The sequence below is a fragment of the Oncorhynchus mykiss genome, chromosome 15 (assembly GCF_057628025.1).
Source record: "Oncorhynchus mykiss isolate SJ-2025 chromosome 15, ASM5762802v1, whole genome shotgun sequence".
NCBI classification, from domain to species: domain Eukaryota; kingdom Metazoa; phylum Chordata; class Actinopteri; order Salmoniformes; family Salmonidae; genus Oncorhynchus; species Oncorhynchus mykiss.
This window is the reverse complement of record NC_143036.1, coordinates 27,766,864-27,785,124: the sequence shown is the minus strand read 5'-3', so window position 1 is coordinate 27,785,124 and position 18,261 is coordinate 27,766,864. Positions and strand designations below refer to the sequence as shown.

The window sequence follows — 18,261 nt, the reverse complement described above, 5'->3', positions numbered from 1 at the left end:
CCAAGTTTGTAGCGTCATACCCAAGAAGACTTGAGGCGGTAATTGCTGCCTAAGGTGCTTCAACAAAGTACTGAGTAAAGGGTCTGAATACTTATGTAAATGTGATATTTCCAGGTTAAAAAAAAGAAGAGTGCTATACTGTTTTTGCTTTGTCATTATGGGGGATTGTGTGTAGATTGATGAGGGGGGAAACTATAAAAAAAAAAATAGAACAGGGCTGTAACATAACAAAATATGGAAAAAGTGAAGGGGTCTGAATACTTTCCGAATGCACTGCATGTGATGAGTCTAAAGAGAGTGCAAAGGTGGGTCAATGCGCAGTTAACCAAATAGCAAGCTGGACTGACTATTTAGCAGTTTTATGGCTGGGGGGTAGATGTTCAGGGTCCAATAGCCTGGATAGTGAGTTGATTCCCCATAGTTAAAGTTCCACAATAAGAGCTATGACGCTAATATGTGTGTGTAAGCTCTTCACGGTTGTGTTCTGTGTGGGTGTCACTGAGTAGACTGATTTATATCCATTTGCAGCACTTTCAATAGGGACTTTTATTTTGAAGGCGAGCCTCCAAATTCCAATTGTGTGGCTAATCGTTAGTGTCTAGCTTCACATAGGTGAAGCAAATGAACCAACAACACCGACATGACGCATGGTGGTGATATATGTATAAAAAAAAACAAATAATTCATACCGTAAATGGTAAAAGTAAATAACGAAACAAAAGGAGGTATCAGAAAACAACTTCGTCTTTCCCATACAGGCTTTTTCCATACGAGTGGTTTTGCTCTTCATCTGTGAATACGGATAGTAGGGGCAACATTTCGCAATCTATTTTGCATACAGTTGAGTGCGCGCACTAGACTGGAACCTTTTCCTTGTTTAACGTAGTAACATGAATATTACATAATTTATTTAAGCTTTTTATTTGAACTTTATACGGCGTACATTTCTAAGGTGTTTTGTGAAACCTTTATTCGCGCGCGACGTCTGCGCTACATTCGAGTGAAACCAACGGGGAATAACATAAAACACGGAATACAATGACTATGTCAGTCCCGGAGAGGAATTCAGGGTCCGAGGGGAAGGAGGAGGAGAGTGAAGATGAGAGCGAAATCCTCGAAGAAAGCCCATGCGGTCGCTGGCAAAAGCGAAAGGAGCAGGTTGGTTTATCTATTTGGTTTATCTATCACGCCGGTGAATCAACTGCTGCAGGCTTTTCCATTGCTGCCTTGTGGGCTCTACATATATTAACATCTGAAGGGGAGACAAGAAAAAAACATCAGTCCGTTTGGAACATGAGACGTCTGCTAGGCCTATCCGTCGTAATGTATCTAATAACCTATTATTGGGGGTTGGATGGTGGTGCCTGGATGTCTGTATTGTTGTAGCAGCAGCAGGTGCAACCGCTACAGTAGTCTTTAAACCGCCCCTCAGTTCTATTCTTTAACAGAAAAGGGCGTGGGCCCTTATCAAATTAATTGCATGGAACACACAATTATTGTGGAGTGATGGACTACTTATTGAACCCGAACCCTCGTATCATTAAGAGCTTATACTGGCAATGGTTTGACAATTATTATATTTTTCCAAATGATCTGTGTTGATCGATGATTTTTAGACTATTAAGAAAATACAATTGTATGAATATGACATTTAGCCACATTGTATCTGCAATCTGCCTCACTAATGATAAGGGCAATGCTGACCACAATAGTGTGCCCAATATGGTTAATATAATACAATGTAGTTCATCAGACCTGTCTGGAAGACAGTTAGAAAAACCAACTCCATCATCAACAACTGCATCAGAATGGCCCTGCCAAGTGAGTAGCAAGTGCCGCTTCTATAGTTCTAGAGAAGATAAGGCTTCAGTGTTGAAACTGAAGGTTATCTCTGTGGGACACCCGTAGCTTCCACCGTGCTTCCCACAACTGCCTGACCTCCCTCCTATCTCTCTCCAACACAGTGTACTTCACATGACAGACACGGTTGGCCAACAGCACTCACATACACACACCCCCTCCCACTGTCGCTCCCAGTGTTTTTCCACTCATTGATTACACATCAGTGTGTTTGCTGGTTTCTGGGTCACTTTGTCTGTCACACATTACCATAAACCCACCAGTGACACTCTTACGATGTTCTCATTTCAAAATGGTACTAATGCTTCTAGGAGAGGAGAGGGAGAGCACATTGATAGGATGCAGCAATTCATGAATGAGACTTTCATTCATATGTAGCATCTCACCTTTTACTGGGCGATTCCAACGTTATGGACATTACATTTGCATGCAAAATCACAACTTTAATGTCTCACAGAATAGAAAAACAAAATACAGATGTGTGTGTCTATAGTACCCCCAAAAAGTGAACTACTAAATATTGGCATGTTGGATAAATAAAGGTATGGATGGTACATGAAATGGACAAGCTTTTTAGGGAGACTGAACATATTAGCAAAAGTCTGTGAGTTTGTAAGTCTGTGCAAAGCTGTCATCAAGGCAACGGGTGGCTATTTGAAGAATCTCAAATATATTTTGATTTGTTTAACACTTTTTGTGGATACTACATGATTCCATATGTGTTATTTCATAGTTTTGATGTCTTCACTCTTATTCTACCATGTAGAACATTTTAAAAATAAAGAAGAACCCTTGAATGAGTTGGTGTTCAAAAACTTTTGACCTGTTGTGTATATAACAAATAACCTTTACCAGTTGAATGTATACACAAATATGAGATGTTTTTGTATCAACATTTTTCTGAAATATTGTAACAAAATATGTAAATTAGACTATACATGTGCCTTTACTGCCAATCCACTTTTCTGGACACTGAATGAAGTCAGTATATTTTGGGAGGCTTTTCATTTAATATATACACTCCAGGACTATTTATCATTGTCACGGTGGTAAATATGTATATATTATTATTATTATTATGATTTAATTTTGTATTAATGTTTCATTCAGACCTGCACTGTATTTCACTACACACTGCAACTACATCTGCGACCCTGTGCATGTGACTTAATGAACACCATCTATTCACGGATTGTTGATAAATACTCTTCTCATCTTTCTATCCTAAAAAAACAGGACTGCCGTGTATGACGCCTGCATTTCAGCATATATTTTCCATGAGAATCTTAGCTAGAACTCGTGATTTTAGAGATATCAACAATTGCTTCAGGAAAAGTCTGAAGAATTCTGCTCAGAACACAATTCTGTGGATGCACAAGCTTCTGAACCTATGATACAACAATATTCATCACATCCACAGCCTTTTATGGATGTTACGCATATCATAACGCTGAACAAGGATACTGACAAGGACAAGAGAGAAACCAATTATAGACCATATAAAGATGAGCCAATGTAAAATCAAATCAAAGTTTATTGGTCGCCACGTACATAGATTTGCAGATGTTTTCGCAGGTGCGTCAAAATTCTTGTGTTTCTAGCTCCAATAGTGCAGTAATACCGATCAATACACACATAATCCAGAAAAATAAGCAAGGTGCAAGGTGAGGTTTAAGGTGTAACATGTAAGGTGATTGTTTTACAAAAACTTTTCCTAAAAAAACATTAGGGATGTTACATTGCCTGTCCCAGTCACCCCCTATCTTGTAGCAGAACACGCAAACAAACTCAAGACGCTTCCATTTGGTCTGTATTGCTTCATAACATCTCATCGTCATAACTAACACTGTGGGACAGCTGTGAGCCCCTTTCTAAAAGACATGAAATATGGTTGTCTGGTAAACCTTTTTTGAGTCTTGGCCTCCCACTCTCTAATTGTCCAAATTCATGCAATTTCCTAATTAAACTGGTCAAATAAAGCCTGAACTCCAACATACACAGAGTATACCAAACATTTGGAACACCTTCTTAATATTGAGCCCTCCCCCTTTTCTATCAGAACAGCCTCAATTCGTTTGTGCATGGACTCTACAAGGTGTTGAAAGTGTTCCACAAGGGATGTTGACTCCAATGCTTCCCACAGTTGTGTCAAGTTGGCTGGATGTCCTTTGGGTGGTGGACCGTTCTTGATACACACGGGGAGACTGTTGAGTGTGAAAAACCCAGCAGCGTTGCAGTTCTTGACACAAACCGACACCTACTACCATACCCATTCAAAGGCACTGAAATCTTTTGTCTTTTACATTCAACCTCTAAATGGCACACATATGGTGTGTAAAACCTTAAGAACGTGGTTTCATTTGGAAATTACTAACTTTATCTGTACATACTCCGGTTGACCTTTCCATGGAATCACGCTATTACCTTTACTGTTGACTGCTTCTCTAATATGTATGAAGGATGATTGGCCTATTACATGGTTATAATACAGAACACTTATCAAGCTACATGATGAGTGCTTTTGTTCTATTGTGTGATTTTTATGAGCTCGAGCTGAATCATAAATTATAGGACAATGAGCTCATTGATACAATAAAAAAACTGGACTGTTTTGAGTTAGTGCTCAGTGCTATCCACTGAGTCACATTGTTTAGAATTCCTGTTGCACCATTCTGCAGCCCTAGGTGTGTCCAGGCTGGCAGCATACTGGGTGCATTTAGATGTTCAATAAAGAAGTCAATGGGGGAAAGGTTAGCCTGGCTGAACACACATGTTTCTATTCCAGCACATGGTATTATTGTTGTCTTTACTCATGGTGAACCAAATGCTTATACGAGTTTGTTTCTGTCCTAAGCAGAACAAGCTATAGTCAATGTTAAGTATATTGGTTTTATATCCTTAGGAGTTAGTTGGCCGATATTACTCCTCAGACCTTATTAGACAGTGGTTTGATTGCTTTCAGAGACAGACTAGGTAAGCAAGGCCCCTGCAGTTGAAATACTAGCCAAAGGAAGACATTTTCTGTCAACAATTACAACCGATATCCATCTGTTGTTTTCCATTGACATCCATGTGAAAGGCAAAACAAGACGTTAAGCCAAAGCCTCTGTCATGTGTCTCAAGCAGGCAGAAACAATTTGGTGTCTGTCAGAAGCCAGATCAATCCTGCTTGTTGGAGTGACTGATTAGGTTAAACCTACCCCGTCCCTTCACCTAGACATGGGAAGAAATCAATGTGGGCATTAGGAAGACAGTAATTCTGTGGAAGGCAGAGACACGCTTTTGATGTAATCTATTTTACATTTACATTTGAGTCATTTAACAGACGCTCTTAAAAAAATAAAATAAAAAAAAAACTTTTTCTTCCAAATTTCGTGGTATCCAACTGTTTAGTAGCTACCATCTTGTCTCATCGCTACAACTCCCGTACTGGTTTGGGAGAGACGAAGGTTGAAAGTCATGCGTCCTCCAATACACAACCCAGCCAAGCTGCACTGCTTCTTAACACAGCGCGCATCCAACCTGGAAGCCAGCCGCACCAATGTGTCGGAGGAAACACCGTGCACCTGGCAACCTTGGTTAGCGCGCACTGCCCCCGGCCCGCCACAGGAGTCGCTGGTGCGCGATGAGACCAGTATATCCCAACCGGCCAAACCCTGGGCTGAGCGGGAGCTGCCCTCCCGTAGGGGTGGGAGAGCCAAAAGACCAGAGGTGGCAGAGCGGAGTGCTCGGGTTGGGATGTAGGGTTTGAGCATAGCCTGAAGGTAGGGAGGGGCAGTTCCTCTTGTTTCTCCGTAGGCAAGTACTATGGTGTTGGAGTGGATGCGAGCTTCAACTGGAAGCCAGCGGAGTGTGTGGAGGAGCGGGGTGATATGGGAGAACTTGGTATGGTTGAACACCAGGCGGGCTGCAGCGTTTTGGATAAGTTGTAGGGTTTTGACGGCACAAGCGGGGAGCCCAGCCAACAGCGAGTTGCAGTAGTCCGGACAGGAGAAGACAAGTGCCTGGATTAGGACCTGCACCGCGTCCTGTGTGAGGTAGGGTCGTACTGCAGGAGCGAGTCACTGCTTTGATGTTTGCCGAGAACGACAGGGTGTTGTCCAGGGTCACACCAAGATTCTTTGCACTCTGGGAGGGGGACATTGTGGTGGAGTTGTCAACCGTGAAAAAAAAAAAGTATTGGAGTGGGCAGGCTTTCCCCGGGAGGAAGAGCAGCTCAGTCTTGTCGAGGTTGAACTTGAGGTGGTGAGCCGACATCCAAGCTGAGATATCTGCCAGGCACGCAGAGATGCGTGTCACCACCTGGAGAAAGTAGTTAAGTGCCGTCCGCATAGCAATGATAGGCAAGGCCATGTGAGGATATGATGGAGTGGAATTACTTGGTGTATAGAGAGAAGAGGAGAGGGCCTAGAACCGAGCCCTGGGGGACACCAGTAGTTAGAATACGTGGTGCAGACACAGATCCCCTCTACATCACCTGGTCGGGGCGGCTTGCCAGGTAGGATGCAATCCAAGAGTGTGCAGAGCCTGAGACGTCCAGCCCTGAAAGGGTGGAGAGGAGGTGCTTATGGTTCACGGTGTCCACTACAGCAGATAGATCTAGGAGGATGAGAACAAAGGTGAGAGAGTCAGCTTTGACAGTGCAGAGAGCCTCTGTGACACAATGAAGAGCAGCCTCGGTTGAGTGACCCATCTTGAAGGCTGACTGGTTAGGGTCAAAAAGATTGTTATGAGAGAGATAGTGTGAGAGTTGGTCTGAGACAGCACGTTGAAGTGTTTTGGAAAGAAAGTAAAGAAGGGATACTGGTCTGTAGTTTTTGACGTCAAGATGAGTCTAGTGTTGGTTTCTTGAGGAGGGGAGCAACTCGGGCCATTTTGAAGTCAGACAGGACGCAGCCAGTGATCAGGGATGAGTTGAGGGAAGTGAGGAATGGGAGAAGGTCTCTAGAGATGGTCTGGAGAAGGGATGAGGGGATGGAGTCGAGCGGGCAAGTTGTCAGATGGCTGGTCCTCACTAGTCGCAGGATTTCATATGGATAGAGAGGGGAGAAAGAGGTCAAGGCGTAGGGTAGTTCTGTGTGATGGGGATAGGCTGAGTGAACAAGGAGCAGATTTGTACTAAGTTGGCTCATGTTGGTTTTTCCAGGCCTTGTTTCCTCTTTGTCAATTGTGTATCATGTTTTTATTAGCAATCGCTGTCAATTTACACGTCATTGCAAAAACCCTAGATAGCAGTGACTAGCCTGGTCCCAGGTCTGTTTGTGTCATCTTACTTTGCCAACTCCTTGTCACTCATTGTCATGCCAAACACGACAATTCCATAAGTAGTTGGCAAGAAAGCAGAAACAGACTGGCACCCAGGCTAAGTAGTCGCCAACTCGACTACTTGATTTCAAAGCATTCTAGTGCACTGCTTATTTGGGGTAATCTTAGTTTCTGGTTTGGGTGTTTGTGCAGCCCTCACACGAGGACAGCCAGATGGACCTCAGAAAGCATAACAAAAGCAATCTGTTGAGTCATCACAAAATTCCATCCCTTTTTAAGATAAAACACAGATAGGCATTTGAAATCATTTCACTATTCAAATAATCTCATGAATGTTTTGAAAAACAGTTGAAATACATGTATTTTTTTTGTAACTTTTGTTTTGAACTTAGACAATTACTTGCTGCACAGTCTGCGCGACTCTGGAGAGCCATGTACGTTGCGAGAGAGAGAGAGGCCACTGATTCACGCTAGTTAGACAAACATGTAAATACCATCCGTTATCTGTCATCCCATCTGGCAGTGCCGGTCTTTACTGGATCAAATTGATGTAAAGAAGCTAGCTAAGATATCCAGCTAGCTATGATAACTAGCCAGCTAGCTAGGCTAGTTGAGGCTATTTTGCTGTGCTCCCTATCCTTGTCTACAACAACTCCATTCAGATTAAACAACAGCCTACCTGTCAGTTACTCATTGTAGCCTACTCCTTCACTTTTAGCTAACTTAAGTATGTCATTTGATTGACATTTTCCATTGATTAGAGATTTCCCACTTCACGTTGCTACACATGGAGACTCTGACTTTAGTGCGCACCACTTTTATTGGCAGAAAATAACAACAATCTACAATCATGAAACGTGCGTACATCATTAAAAACTTCCATCAAAAGTTTGTCGTTTTATGAAATTAAGAATTTCAAATGTTGTGGTATATCCTTGTGTGTAGCAATGCCACATAGATCATTTTATTTAATTGAGACGAAGCCCCCCCCTTCTCAAAAATGAATACTCTTGCCCATCCTTGGTTTCTTATCATCCTATTCGGAAGGAGTGTACATTCCATTCCATGCCCTTTGGAGTTCTATTCTTCCCCAAGGGCCCTGGTGGAGCGACTCTATCCTGACCTGTAAGAGTGGGACCTTTATCTGTTCCCTAGCTGGGGAGATAATCACTAGTCCAGGGAGCAGTGGATAATGAAAGAGGCCCATCGATGAGTGAGCCCTCCGCCCCCTGCAGCCCAACCAACGCCCCTTCACCACTTAACCCCAGGGGGGCAGGGGAGAGATCTTTACCAAAATAATCCTCCCTAGAGAGACACACATTTTCCATCATATCATGCTTGTATCCACTATTACAGCAATTCTTTTAAATTTGATTTATTTCACCATTATTTAACCAGGTAGGCTAGTTGAGAACAAGTTCTCATTTGCAACTGCGACCTGGCCAAGATAAAGCATAGCAGTGTTAACAGACAACAACATAGTTACACATGGAGAAAACAATAAACAAGTCAATAACATAGTATAATTTTTTTTTATCTATATACATTGTGTGCAAAAGGCATGAGGAGGTAGGCAATAAATAGGCCATAGGAGTGAATAATTACAATTTAGTAGATTAACACTGGAGTGATAAATTATCATATGAACATGTGCAGGTAGAGATACTGGTGTGCAAAAGAGCCCGAAAAGTAAATAAAATAAAAACAGTATGGGGATGAGGTAGGTAAATTGGGTGGGCTATATACCGATGGACTATGTACAGCTGCAGCGATCGGTTAGCTGCTCAGACAATAGTAGTAGCGGTGAAGATGGGACTACAGGGATGGAATGACCCAGTAGTTAGACAAGCAGGAAAGTAACTGGAGGGTTGCTGGTTTCAATCCCAGCTCAGACCAGATAATCTTGTGCGAAGTGAGCCGGCAACCAGAGGGTTGCTGGCATCATGCTAGATACCATCGCCTGTCATTGTGCCCATGAGCAAGGCACTTAACCCCTTATAATTGCTCCAGGGGCACTGCACTGCGGCTGACCCATTGCTTCCAGCCCCTCGAGGTATGTGGGTGTGTGTCTCGGGGGGTGGGGTTGTGAGCATGAAGACACATTTCCGTTCTCTGTAAATTAATGGACAATAAAGCACATCTTATCTCTTCTTGTTTCAATGTAAATTCATGACTGTTGAGGGACTGTGTGAGAATGATGATTGACAGGCACATATATTTGCATAGTTTTGTACAGGTGTCACTGCTCACTGTTGCACTTCCAAGTCTTTGTTGTGAGACAGAAGGCGGGAACAGGGGCCAAGAATGTGCACCTACGGCTTTACGCACATGATTGCTTCTCCATGGCAACTTATTACAAGGTGCATGCTTGACATGCCTGTCATGGCGAAAGTTGATGTATCTTTAAAAAAAAAAGAATAGTTGAACTTTACAGTTCCAGTACTTTACAGTAGGCCTACGTGATATTACAGTGATCAAATTCATGTGGTTACTGTAACTGACACACGTCCTCAAGCAAACAATTATCCTAATGGCCACCAAACCCTCAGCTCAGTCCAAGCCACAGGCATAGTTAGCCATTGTAAGCCCCTGCCATGTCCTGGCTGTCTGTAAGTGCTGCCTTGCTTTAAGAGATCTCTCTAATGACCGCTGCTTCCTGATGATCCAATGCAGACTTTCTCGCCGGGTCTGGGTAACAGCTGCTCCATGTGGAATGACACCCACTGCACATGGGAAACGGGCAAGTCAGGTCATGTCTTAAATAAACACTCGCTGTTATGCAAAAGCAATTAACAGAAATGAATCCCCCCCCCTCCCCCCCCCTCCTCCCTATCACATCGTTGGAGACCAGGGGTGTTAAGTTATAACAACGGCCATGGATGATATCCAATCAAGTTGAATTACATGTACACTTTCATGGAGAGTCTGTTGGATTATCTGTCATTGTGGAACACACAGACTTCAGACAAAATTATAAAGCAAGCATCAAGATGAAAGTAGCAAAAAAACTATTACGTTAGTCTTGAAGAATTGCTTACGAATATATCTGGTTAGGCCTGTTGGATAGAATTCCAAAAAACAAGACAGACTCACACGAACATCAGCCATGCGCGGTAGATCACCTGCTGGGTGTCGACAAATGATAACGATTCGATGTAGAATCGTTGGGAAATTACGGACGATGTTCTGTGGCCAGAGGCGATAGGATGGTCACCCTCTGCGCATGGCCGATGTACGTGTTGGAATATCTTGCCTTTAAGGGAGGACCTCCTTAATGAAGATATAGAATAAGACTGCAGTTAAACCTGATCCATCATAACAAACCATTGACCCAACATACCTTACTAAAGTGTAGCACGCCTGGCTACCGTTACCACAAGACCTGGTCTCAGAATTGGCTTCATATCTGTGCGTCGACAGGAGGTTTTCTAACCTGGAATGATGGCCACTGTTTGTATGAAGTAGTGATATAATGTCCCTCCCCCTTTGGGCGCATCAGGAGATTTATGAATGAATGGTTTTATGACATAGCGGCAGGCAGACAGTGTCCTGTATCACTGAACAGCAGAGGAGTTCAGATGGCACGGGAATCTCGCCTTGGGCATAATGTACAGTGTACCCCTCATTTGATACTCCACAGTCCACACCGAAGGCGTACTGTACTTTGTCATCCTCTACAAATGTACAGTGGGGTCCGAAATGATTAGCACCCTTGATAAAGATGAGCAAAAATGACTGTATAAAATAAATCATTCAAATACTGAGTTTATTATATGCTCCAATTATTATTATTATTTTAAACTAATACAATTGCTCAGAGAAAGAGATTTTGTTCAACATGTAATACTTTTTTTCTCTCGAAAAAGTAGGTGTCAAAGTGATTGACAGCCCTGTTTAGGCTTGGGCAGAGTATGTTAAATGGCATTGGCACTTGGATTGGAACCGGTGCTTTGGTCAGATGCCATGAAAATAGAGCTCTTTGGCCACATACACCAGGGGTGGGTTTGGTGTCGAAATGAGAATGCATCAGCAGAAAAGAACCCCATACCTACTGGTCCTGGGGTCCTTGTTAAGGTCAACGGCATCATGAACTTCACCCAGTACCGGGATATTTTTGCCAAAAACCTGGTTACCTCTGCCATGAGGCTGAAACTTGACCATAAGAGGATCATAAAGCGAGATAATAACTCCAAGCACACATCAAAATCCACAAATAAATGGTGAATTGGCCACAAAATCGACATTCGTCTCAATCTCAGTCCCATCCTCGCACGGTGAAAGGGAATTCAAAACAGGGGTGTCAATAATTTTGACTCCTACCTAAATGAAAGAAAAAATGTAGTACTTGTTAAACAAAATCTCTTCCTCTGAGTAATTGTATTAGTATAAAATAATATAATTTCCTAATTCTTTGGAGCATACAACATAGCTCAGTAATTTAATTATTTATTTTATATAGTCATTTTTGCTCATCTTTATTAAGGGTGTCTATAATTTCACACCACACTGTAATTGACCTTTGTTGGTTGTGAAGACATGTTTTGTGGCCCTCCTTTTATGGGTCTGCCAGACATGAGAGTAGTTACACCAGCAGCTAGCACAACTGCACAGTAATACTATTTCCAACTCTGCATTTTACCACACTAGTTAATATTCACATCACTCCAGATACAGCATCAAGTTGACCTGTCGGTGGCTTTTAAACGCTCTCCTAACTAATACTAAAACATTGTTGCCACACAAATCGGGTTTATCTCAGCCATTGGTCATACACTTTCATGAAATGACGTTGTGTTTGCCTTTGAAACAAACGTATAGAAAATATGCTGCCATGCACATTCCTACTCTAGCAAACACAGATGGATAGTTCAGAGGTGTTAATAAACACTAGAAAAGCATTAATGAAATAACTGACATTGGTGATCAATCTTCTTAAGTGGCCTATTACTGTCTGATGTCAGGGAGCAGAAACAAAAGATGTAATCCAAACAACTGCCAGTCAGTGTCTACAATAGGCTGTCAAGCCTTTCACACAGCACAGCCCATGGCATTTCCAGGTATTATTTACCCTCTGGCCACCTGGTAGGGAAGACTTGGAGTGGCTGGCTGCCTGCTGTGCCTAAACCAAGTCCACTAACGGCCCCAGCCCAGTCTCTCTCCACTGCAGCCTGGGTTGTGTACATTAGGGCACACTCAATGTAAAATGTTTTGCAATGGAAAACGCAAATGAGCATTTCTCATTGAACAAGTCCATGTAGTCCCACCCTGGTTCAGTCTTTTTTTTCCCCCCCGTTGGTTGCCGAATGAACATGACCCTGGAGTACCAAGAGGAGTGCAACGGGAGAAAGAGAAAGGTCTTCCTGGCCTGGGCTAAGAATAGTGTCTGTCAGGTGCAGTAGTGTGGATAGATCATGTTGCCAGGACACAGTGTGAACCCATATCGCCCAGTGTCATGGGGCTGAGATCTGAACGAGGCAGGAGCTCCGTCAAAGCAAAAACAGACCAGATGGTGTCCAACCCAACCAATTCAACTCTGTCGTTAACAGGGGCGGCGATCCTCTTGTTTGAAAAAAGTGCCGCAATTTTAAACTGTTTTCACTTGTAATGCTTGATATGTAGCACTGATGGATACTGCTATTGTGCTAGTGTAATGTCTGAACTGATTAGGCCTATATTACCTTGGTAGGTCATGAGTATGGACATTTGTGGGGCAAGAGAGGACTTTATTAAGCCATTGACAACATGTGAGAGCGTTCATTGATGAGGCCCTTTAGGGCCGTCATATACAGTGCGGTATCCGTCACCGTTTTCCACTTGAGTCTTCTCATTCTCGCGCTCCCTCTGACAAGGGAGCTGGCATGGGACGAAATCTTTGAGGAATGGCTGACGCCTCCTGCAAGCCTCCTCCGTAGATGTTACCGTTGTCTAAATGTCATGACTTCCCTGCCACCTTGGATCCATGCCACAGTGTCACTTCGCAGTTTGAGACTGCCACTGGTGTGTAATTCTCAATGTCAAAACTCAAGCGTTACTCTTTGGCCCATAGCCGTTTGAGTGGCAAAATGTTGATTTTAGCCCTGTTTTGTATGGTTGATTTGATTAACATTCTTCCTACTTCTTCCTTCATTCTGACATGTTCATTTTGAGTACTAGAGATACATCTGAAAAGTGCATATTACTACTGACAGAGCCAGTAAGATTTGCATAATTTAAAGCATAAGGCATCCGCTGATCCGTTTCTCTCCCATTTCTCATTGACAGTAGGGAGAAGTAGAGCTGTTTCAATTGGCCTCCATTTTCCTATTCTGCATGAAATATTAATATCCATCTTGTTCGATGCAAAGGAGATGGCGCCTCTCTCTTTGAAAGTTGCTTTTAGTCATTTGCGCAGTGTCTGAGAGAATAAATGCCATGACTCATGTCAGGCATTTACTCCTGTAGTTTTGTGAGGAATTCTGGTTTTGAGCAACAGCTCGCAGCTGATTCACAGCTGTATGAGTCCCTATGTCAAATTCAGGTGTTGACTCACAGTGTTGGGCAAAACGCGAGGATAAGTGCTCGATGTGTTCTGCTTCGCTGTGTTGGACGCTCTCAGTCGCATTTTACGTATAGTGGTGGGGTGACAGTCTAGGATATACCGTATTCGCCTATCAGTGCTCTATAGGCTGAAGACACAGTATGTGCAATTGTATAGCCAAGATGCCTCAAAGCATAGCAACAGGGTCAAAACTATTACAAGTCCGAAGAAAAACAGCCTTGCAGTCTCGTTATTGAACCCAAAGGTCATCCCCCTCCCCCCAACCAGCATGAGAGGATTAAGGGGCCTACAGGAAGGAGCAAGGTCATGAGGCCAACAAAACATGAACATTCCTACTTCAAATGCTTTTTCCCTCAGACTAAAACCAGACTTTCCAAAAACTAGAGATGTCATGCAACCTTAACCCAAGAAGCATTTTGTTAGAGGTGTAGGCTTCTTTACCTAAACCCAAAGCAAGGCAAATGTGAAACTACGAGAAGAGAAGAGTTTTAGGTCAGGGATGTGATCAATGAACATCTAACCGTATTATTTACCTGTCAATCCCTCAGAACCCTCCAAGTTCATATGCTCTCTCGCATTATTGTCCATAATCATTACCATGGCGGAAGAAATCTCACCACCGCCTCAATAAAAATAACTCCTGTCCTCCATGCTTAAGGGATTATAGGAGATTTGCATTTTCAAATTTGAATGCATCTCATTCTTGTTTCAGCAGCCTGGCGAGAAGTAAGCAGGTCTTTTGCATGCAGGGGCCAGAGAAGAATAAAATGTGACTCAACACCGATCGACTCTTCATGAATTTAACATGGCTCTGGCTTCTGTGAATGGCCTCCTGCTATGAGCTTATGAGACATAGCTTTACTAGTGCAGTAGGCTGTCTTTGTGGACAGCTCAGGGGAAGTGGCATTGGATATTTATTAAAGAGTGATTGTAGTAAATACACTATATATACAAAAGTATGTGGACACCCCTTCAAATTAGTGGATTTGGCTATTTCAGCCACACCCTTTGCTGACAGGTGTATAAAATCGACCACACAGCTATGCAATCTCCATATACAAACATTGGCAATAGAATGGCCATACTGAAGAGCTCAGTGACTTTCAATGTGGCACCGTCAAAGGATGCCACATTTCCAACAAGTCAGTTCATCAAATTTCTGCCCTGTTAAAGCTGCCCCGGTCAACTATAAGTGCTGTGAAGTCGAAACATCTAGGAGCAACAACGGCTCAGCCGTGAAGTGGTAGGCCACACAAGCTGAAGAGAATAAGAGTTAAGCACATTCCATCCCTTACCAGATATTGTGCCGACCTTTTACAATCTTCTCTAGGTGTGAGATAATGGCCATTGCATGTGTCCGACATTCAGTTCTGACTATTTTTTTTGAATTATATACTGCCTACAGCATCTTAAGATGAACAAACAGCACTATGGCTGCTTTTTCTCATTTTTCAGGCAAAGGTCTTATAAGGGAGTGTGCGAGTACACTCTTTTGGCTAGGCGCTAGCCAAACTGAGACATGCAGAAGCCTTTACGTGTCAAATAGTGCAAACTTATGTCTTTGCTAAACTGGCCAAATCAAGCCAAGCTGTTAGCTTTCACCCTGTGTTACCTCTTGCCTACTCTTCCTGGCACAGTGCTGAACTTGTTCGACCTCTGAGGTTTTGCAGGAGGTTCAGACTGAAACCCTGTTGTTCCTCCTCCTCTGGTTCTGCCGTAGCCCTTTAAACAAGCAGTATGTGTGATTTACAAGCATGAATTGGGTAATCCAGTGGGCAGCAATTACCACTCTTTATGGAGAACTTTAATACATGGGTGGACTTTGCCAGGCTCTAATAAGCCTCTCCGGGAACCAAGTCAATCCCAGATGTTTTGAAGGAGTGGGACGGGTGCCAGATTCAGGTCAAAGCAAACACACGTCCCATTAGCCCAGCTGCCCGACCGACCGACTGACCGACTGACTGTGTCGTGAAAAAGTCTCACCCAGTTCCAATCCCTCTTCCTGGAATTGGACTGTTTTTGTTCACCAAAAAATGACACATTTTTTAACACTCTCCATCTTTGTTTTGTAAATCTGCCATTTTAATGTTTTTTTTATTCTCACGACTGACTGCTGCCAGCATTGTAGAGGTGCAAATTAATGTAATTGCCTGAAAGAGCTCCAGCTGCTGAGTAAAGCAGGACCAGATTTCCACCCAAAGATAATAATTAAAATGGAGGCCTTGCTTCTGATTCTCTCATGAAATTATGTTTATGGTCTTGGAAGGTATAAACATCCATTTGATTTAGTATTGTTGTCTGCATTAGTGGAAGATCTAGTTCCTCACTTTAAGTGGTGATTTGGAAATACAGCTGAAAGTGGTATGCCGTACACATGATCTCCATAATGTTGCGTTGCAACTGGCCTGTTGGAGGATGACAGTCACATTGATCGTCATAAATCCCCCATGCATGACATTCTTTAATCATTGGAGTCATTCTCGTTGAAGAATGTGTGAAACAAGCTGTATAACAGCTATTATAAACTGGGTGGTTCGAGCCCTGAATGCTGATTGAAGCCGTTATATATCAGACCGTATACCACGGGTATGACAAAACATGTATTTTTACTGCTCTCATTACATTGATAACCAGTTTATGACAGCAATAAGGCACCTCGGGTGTTTGTGGTATATTGCCAATATACCACGGCTAAGGGCTGTATTCAGGTACACCGCGTTGCATCGTGCCTAAGAACAGCCCTTAGCCATGGTATATTGGCCATATACTGTACCTGTCATGGTGCCACCTGTCACCAGAGGGGGGCAGACACCATCCTAGAGACATTAATGACACTCAGGTGTGTCTTATTACTCACGAGTTCCCTCTTAAAAGAGGTGTGTTTTCTGGTTTCCTTTGCAGGAGCTTTCTGGTCTGGTCTGGTCTGGTCTGGTCTGGTCTGGTCTGGTCTGGTCTGGTCTGGTCTGTCTGTCTGTCTGTGTTTGTTTCCTGAGTGAGTTTTTGAGACTTATTGTTTGTTGTTTTGCCCCAGTGTACTGTGATTTTGCGGCAACTGTTTATCAGTGAAGTATTTATGTTTATCCTTAACCATTCCTCGTCTGGTCTCTTCTCTGCAACTGGGTCCAACCACATCACAGCACCACACCCCCGCGGGCATTTTTGCTTAAATATACGCCGAGTATGGAAACCATTAAGAGCACCTGCTCTTTCCATGACATAGACCAGGGTTTCCCAAACTCTTTCCTGGGACCCCACTGGGTGCACATTTTGGTTTTTGCCCTAGCACTACACAACTGATTCAAATAATCAAAGCTTGATGAGTTGGTTATTTGAATCAGCTGTGTAGTGATAGGGCCAAAAAAATGAAAGTGCACCCTGACATGGACTGACCATGAGAGAAGAATGGTGCTGGAGGAGATGGCTGCCGTTTTACAAGCTCCTAACCAATTGTGCTGCTGTGCGTTTTATTGTGTTGTTTGATACTTATTTTGTACATAATGTTTCTGCCACCATCTCTTATGACCGAAAATAACTTCTGGATATCAGAACAGCGATTACTCACCTCGAACTGGGCAAAGATATTTTATTTAATGAGTCGGACACAAAGTATTTACACCAGATACCAGACTAGGCCCAATTCTCCATCGTTCGCATGAAGAAAATACGCAGGTCCGGTTGCCTTGTGAGAACGTCTAATCGCTGGAGAATAAAATGGATAAGCTCCGTTCAAGACTATGAGCTCTGTTCAAGACAAGGGATGGTGGTCTGTGCCTATTTCTCAATAACAGCTGATGCACAAAATCAAATATTAAGGAAGTCTCAAGGTTTTGGTCACCTGAGGTAGAGTATCTCATGATAAGCTATAGACCACACTATTTAACAAGAGGGTTTTCATCTATATTTTTGTAGCAGTCTAATTACCAACACAAACCAATACTGGCACTGAGACCACACTCAAAGAGCTGTATAAAGCCATAAGCAAACAAGAAAATGCTCATCCAGAGGAGCCATGGATTACAGGCAACATCCACACTGAGCTAAGGGTTGAGCTGCTGCTTTCAAGGAGCGGGACTCTATCCCAGACGCTTATAAGAAATTCCGCTATGCCCTCAGTTGAACCAGCAAACAGGCAAAGCATAAATACAGGACTAAGATTGAATCCTACTACACCGGCTCCGACGCACATCAGATGTTGCAGGGCTTGCAAACTATTACGGACTACAAAGGGAAGCCCAGCCGCGAGCTGCCCAATGACACAAGCCTACTGAAAGTCCCCAAGAACACAGTGGCCTCCATCGTTCTTAAATTAAAGAAGTTTGGAACCACCAAGACTCTTCCTAGAGCTGGCCGCACGGCCAAATTGAGCAATCAGGGGAGAAGGGCCTTGGTCAGGGATGGGACCAAGAACCCAATAGTCACTCTGACAGAACTTCAGAGTTCATCTGTGGAGATAGGAGAACCTTCCAGAAGGACAGCCATCTCTGCAGCACTCAGGCCTTTATGGTAGGGTAACCAGATGGAAGCCACTCCTCAGTAAGAGGCACATGACAGCCTGCTTGGAGTTTGCCAAAAGGCACCTAAAGGACTCTCACACCATG

At 43.2% G+C, this 18,261-nt stretch overlaps 1 protein-coding gene across 1 annotated transcript in view; it reads left to right on the top strand.

The window, feature by feature from the left end:
- The first annotated feature begins 567 nt into the window (after positions 1 to 567).
- LOC110489903 (nuclear receptor-binding protein 2) overlaps positions 568 to 18,261 on the top strand; it is a 53,431-nt gene continuing 35,737 nt past the window's right edge. Inside the window, exon 1 of the mRNA XM_021562880.3 lies at positions 568 to 1,158. Coding sequence (XP_021418555.1) covers positions 1,039 to 1,158 — 120 coding nt within the window. The 5' untranslated portion in view covers positions 568 to 1,038. The remainder of the gene's footprint in view (positions 1,159 to 18,261) is intronic.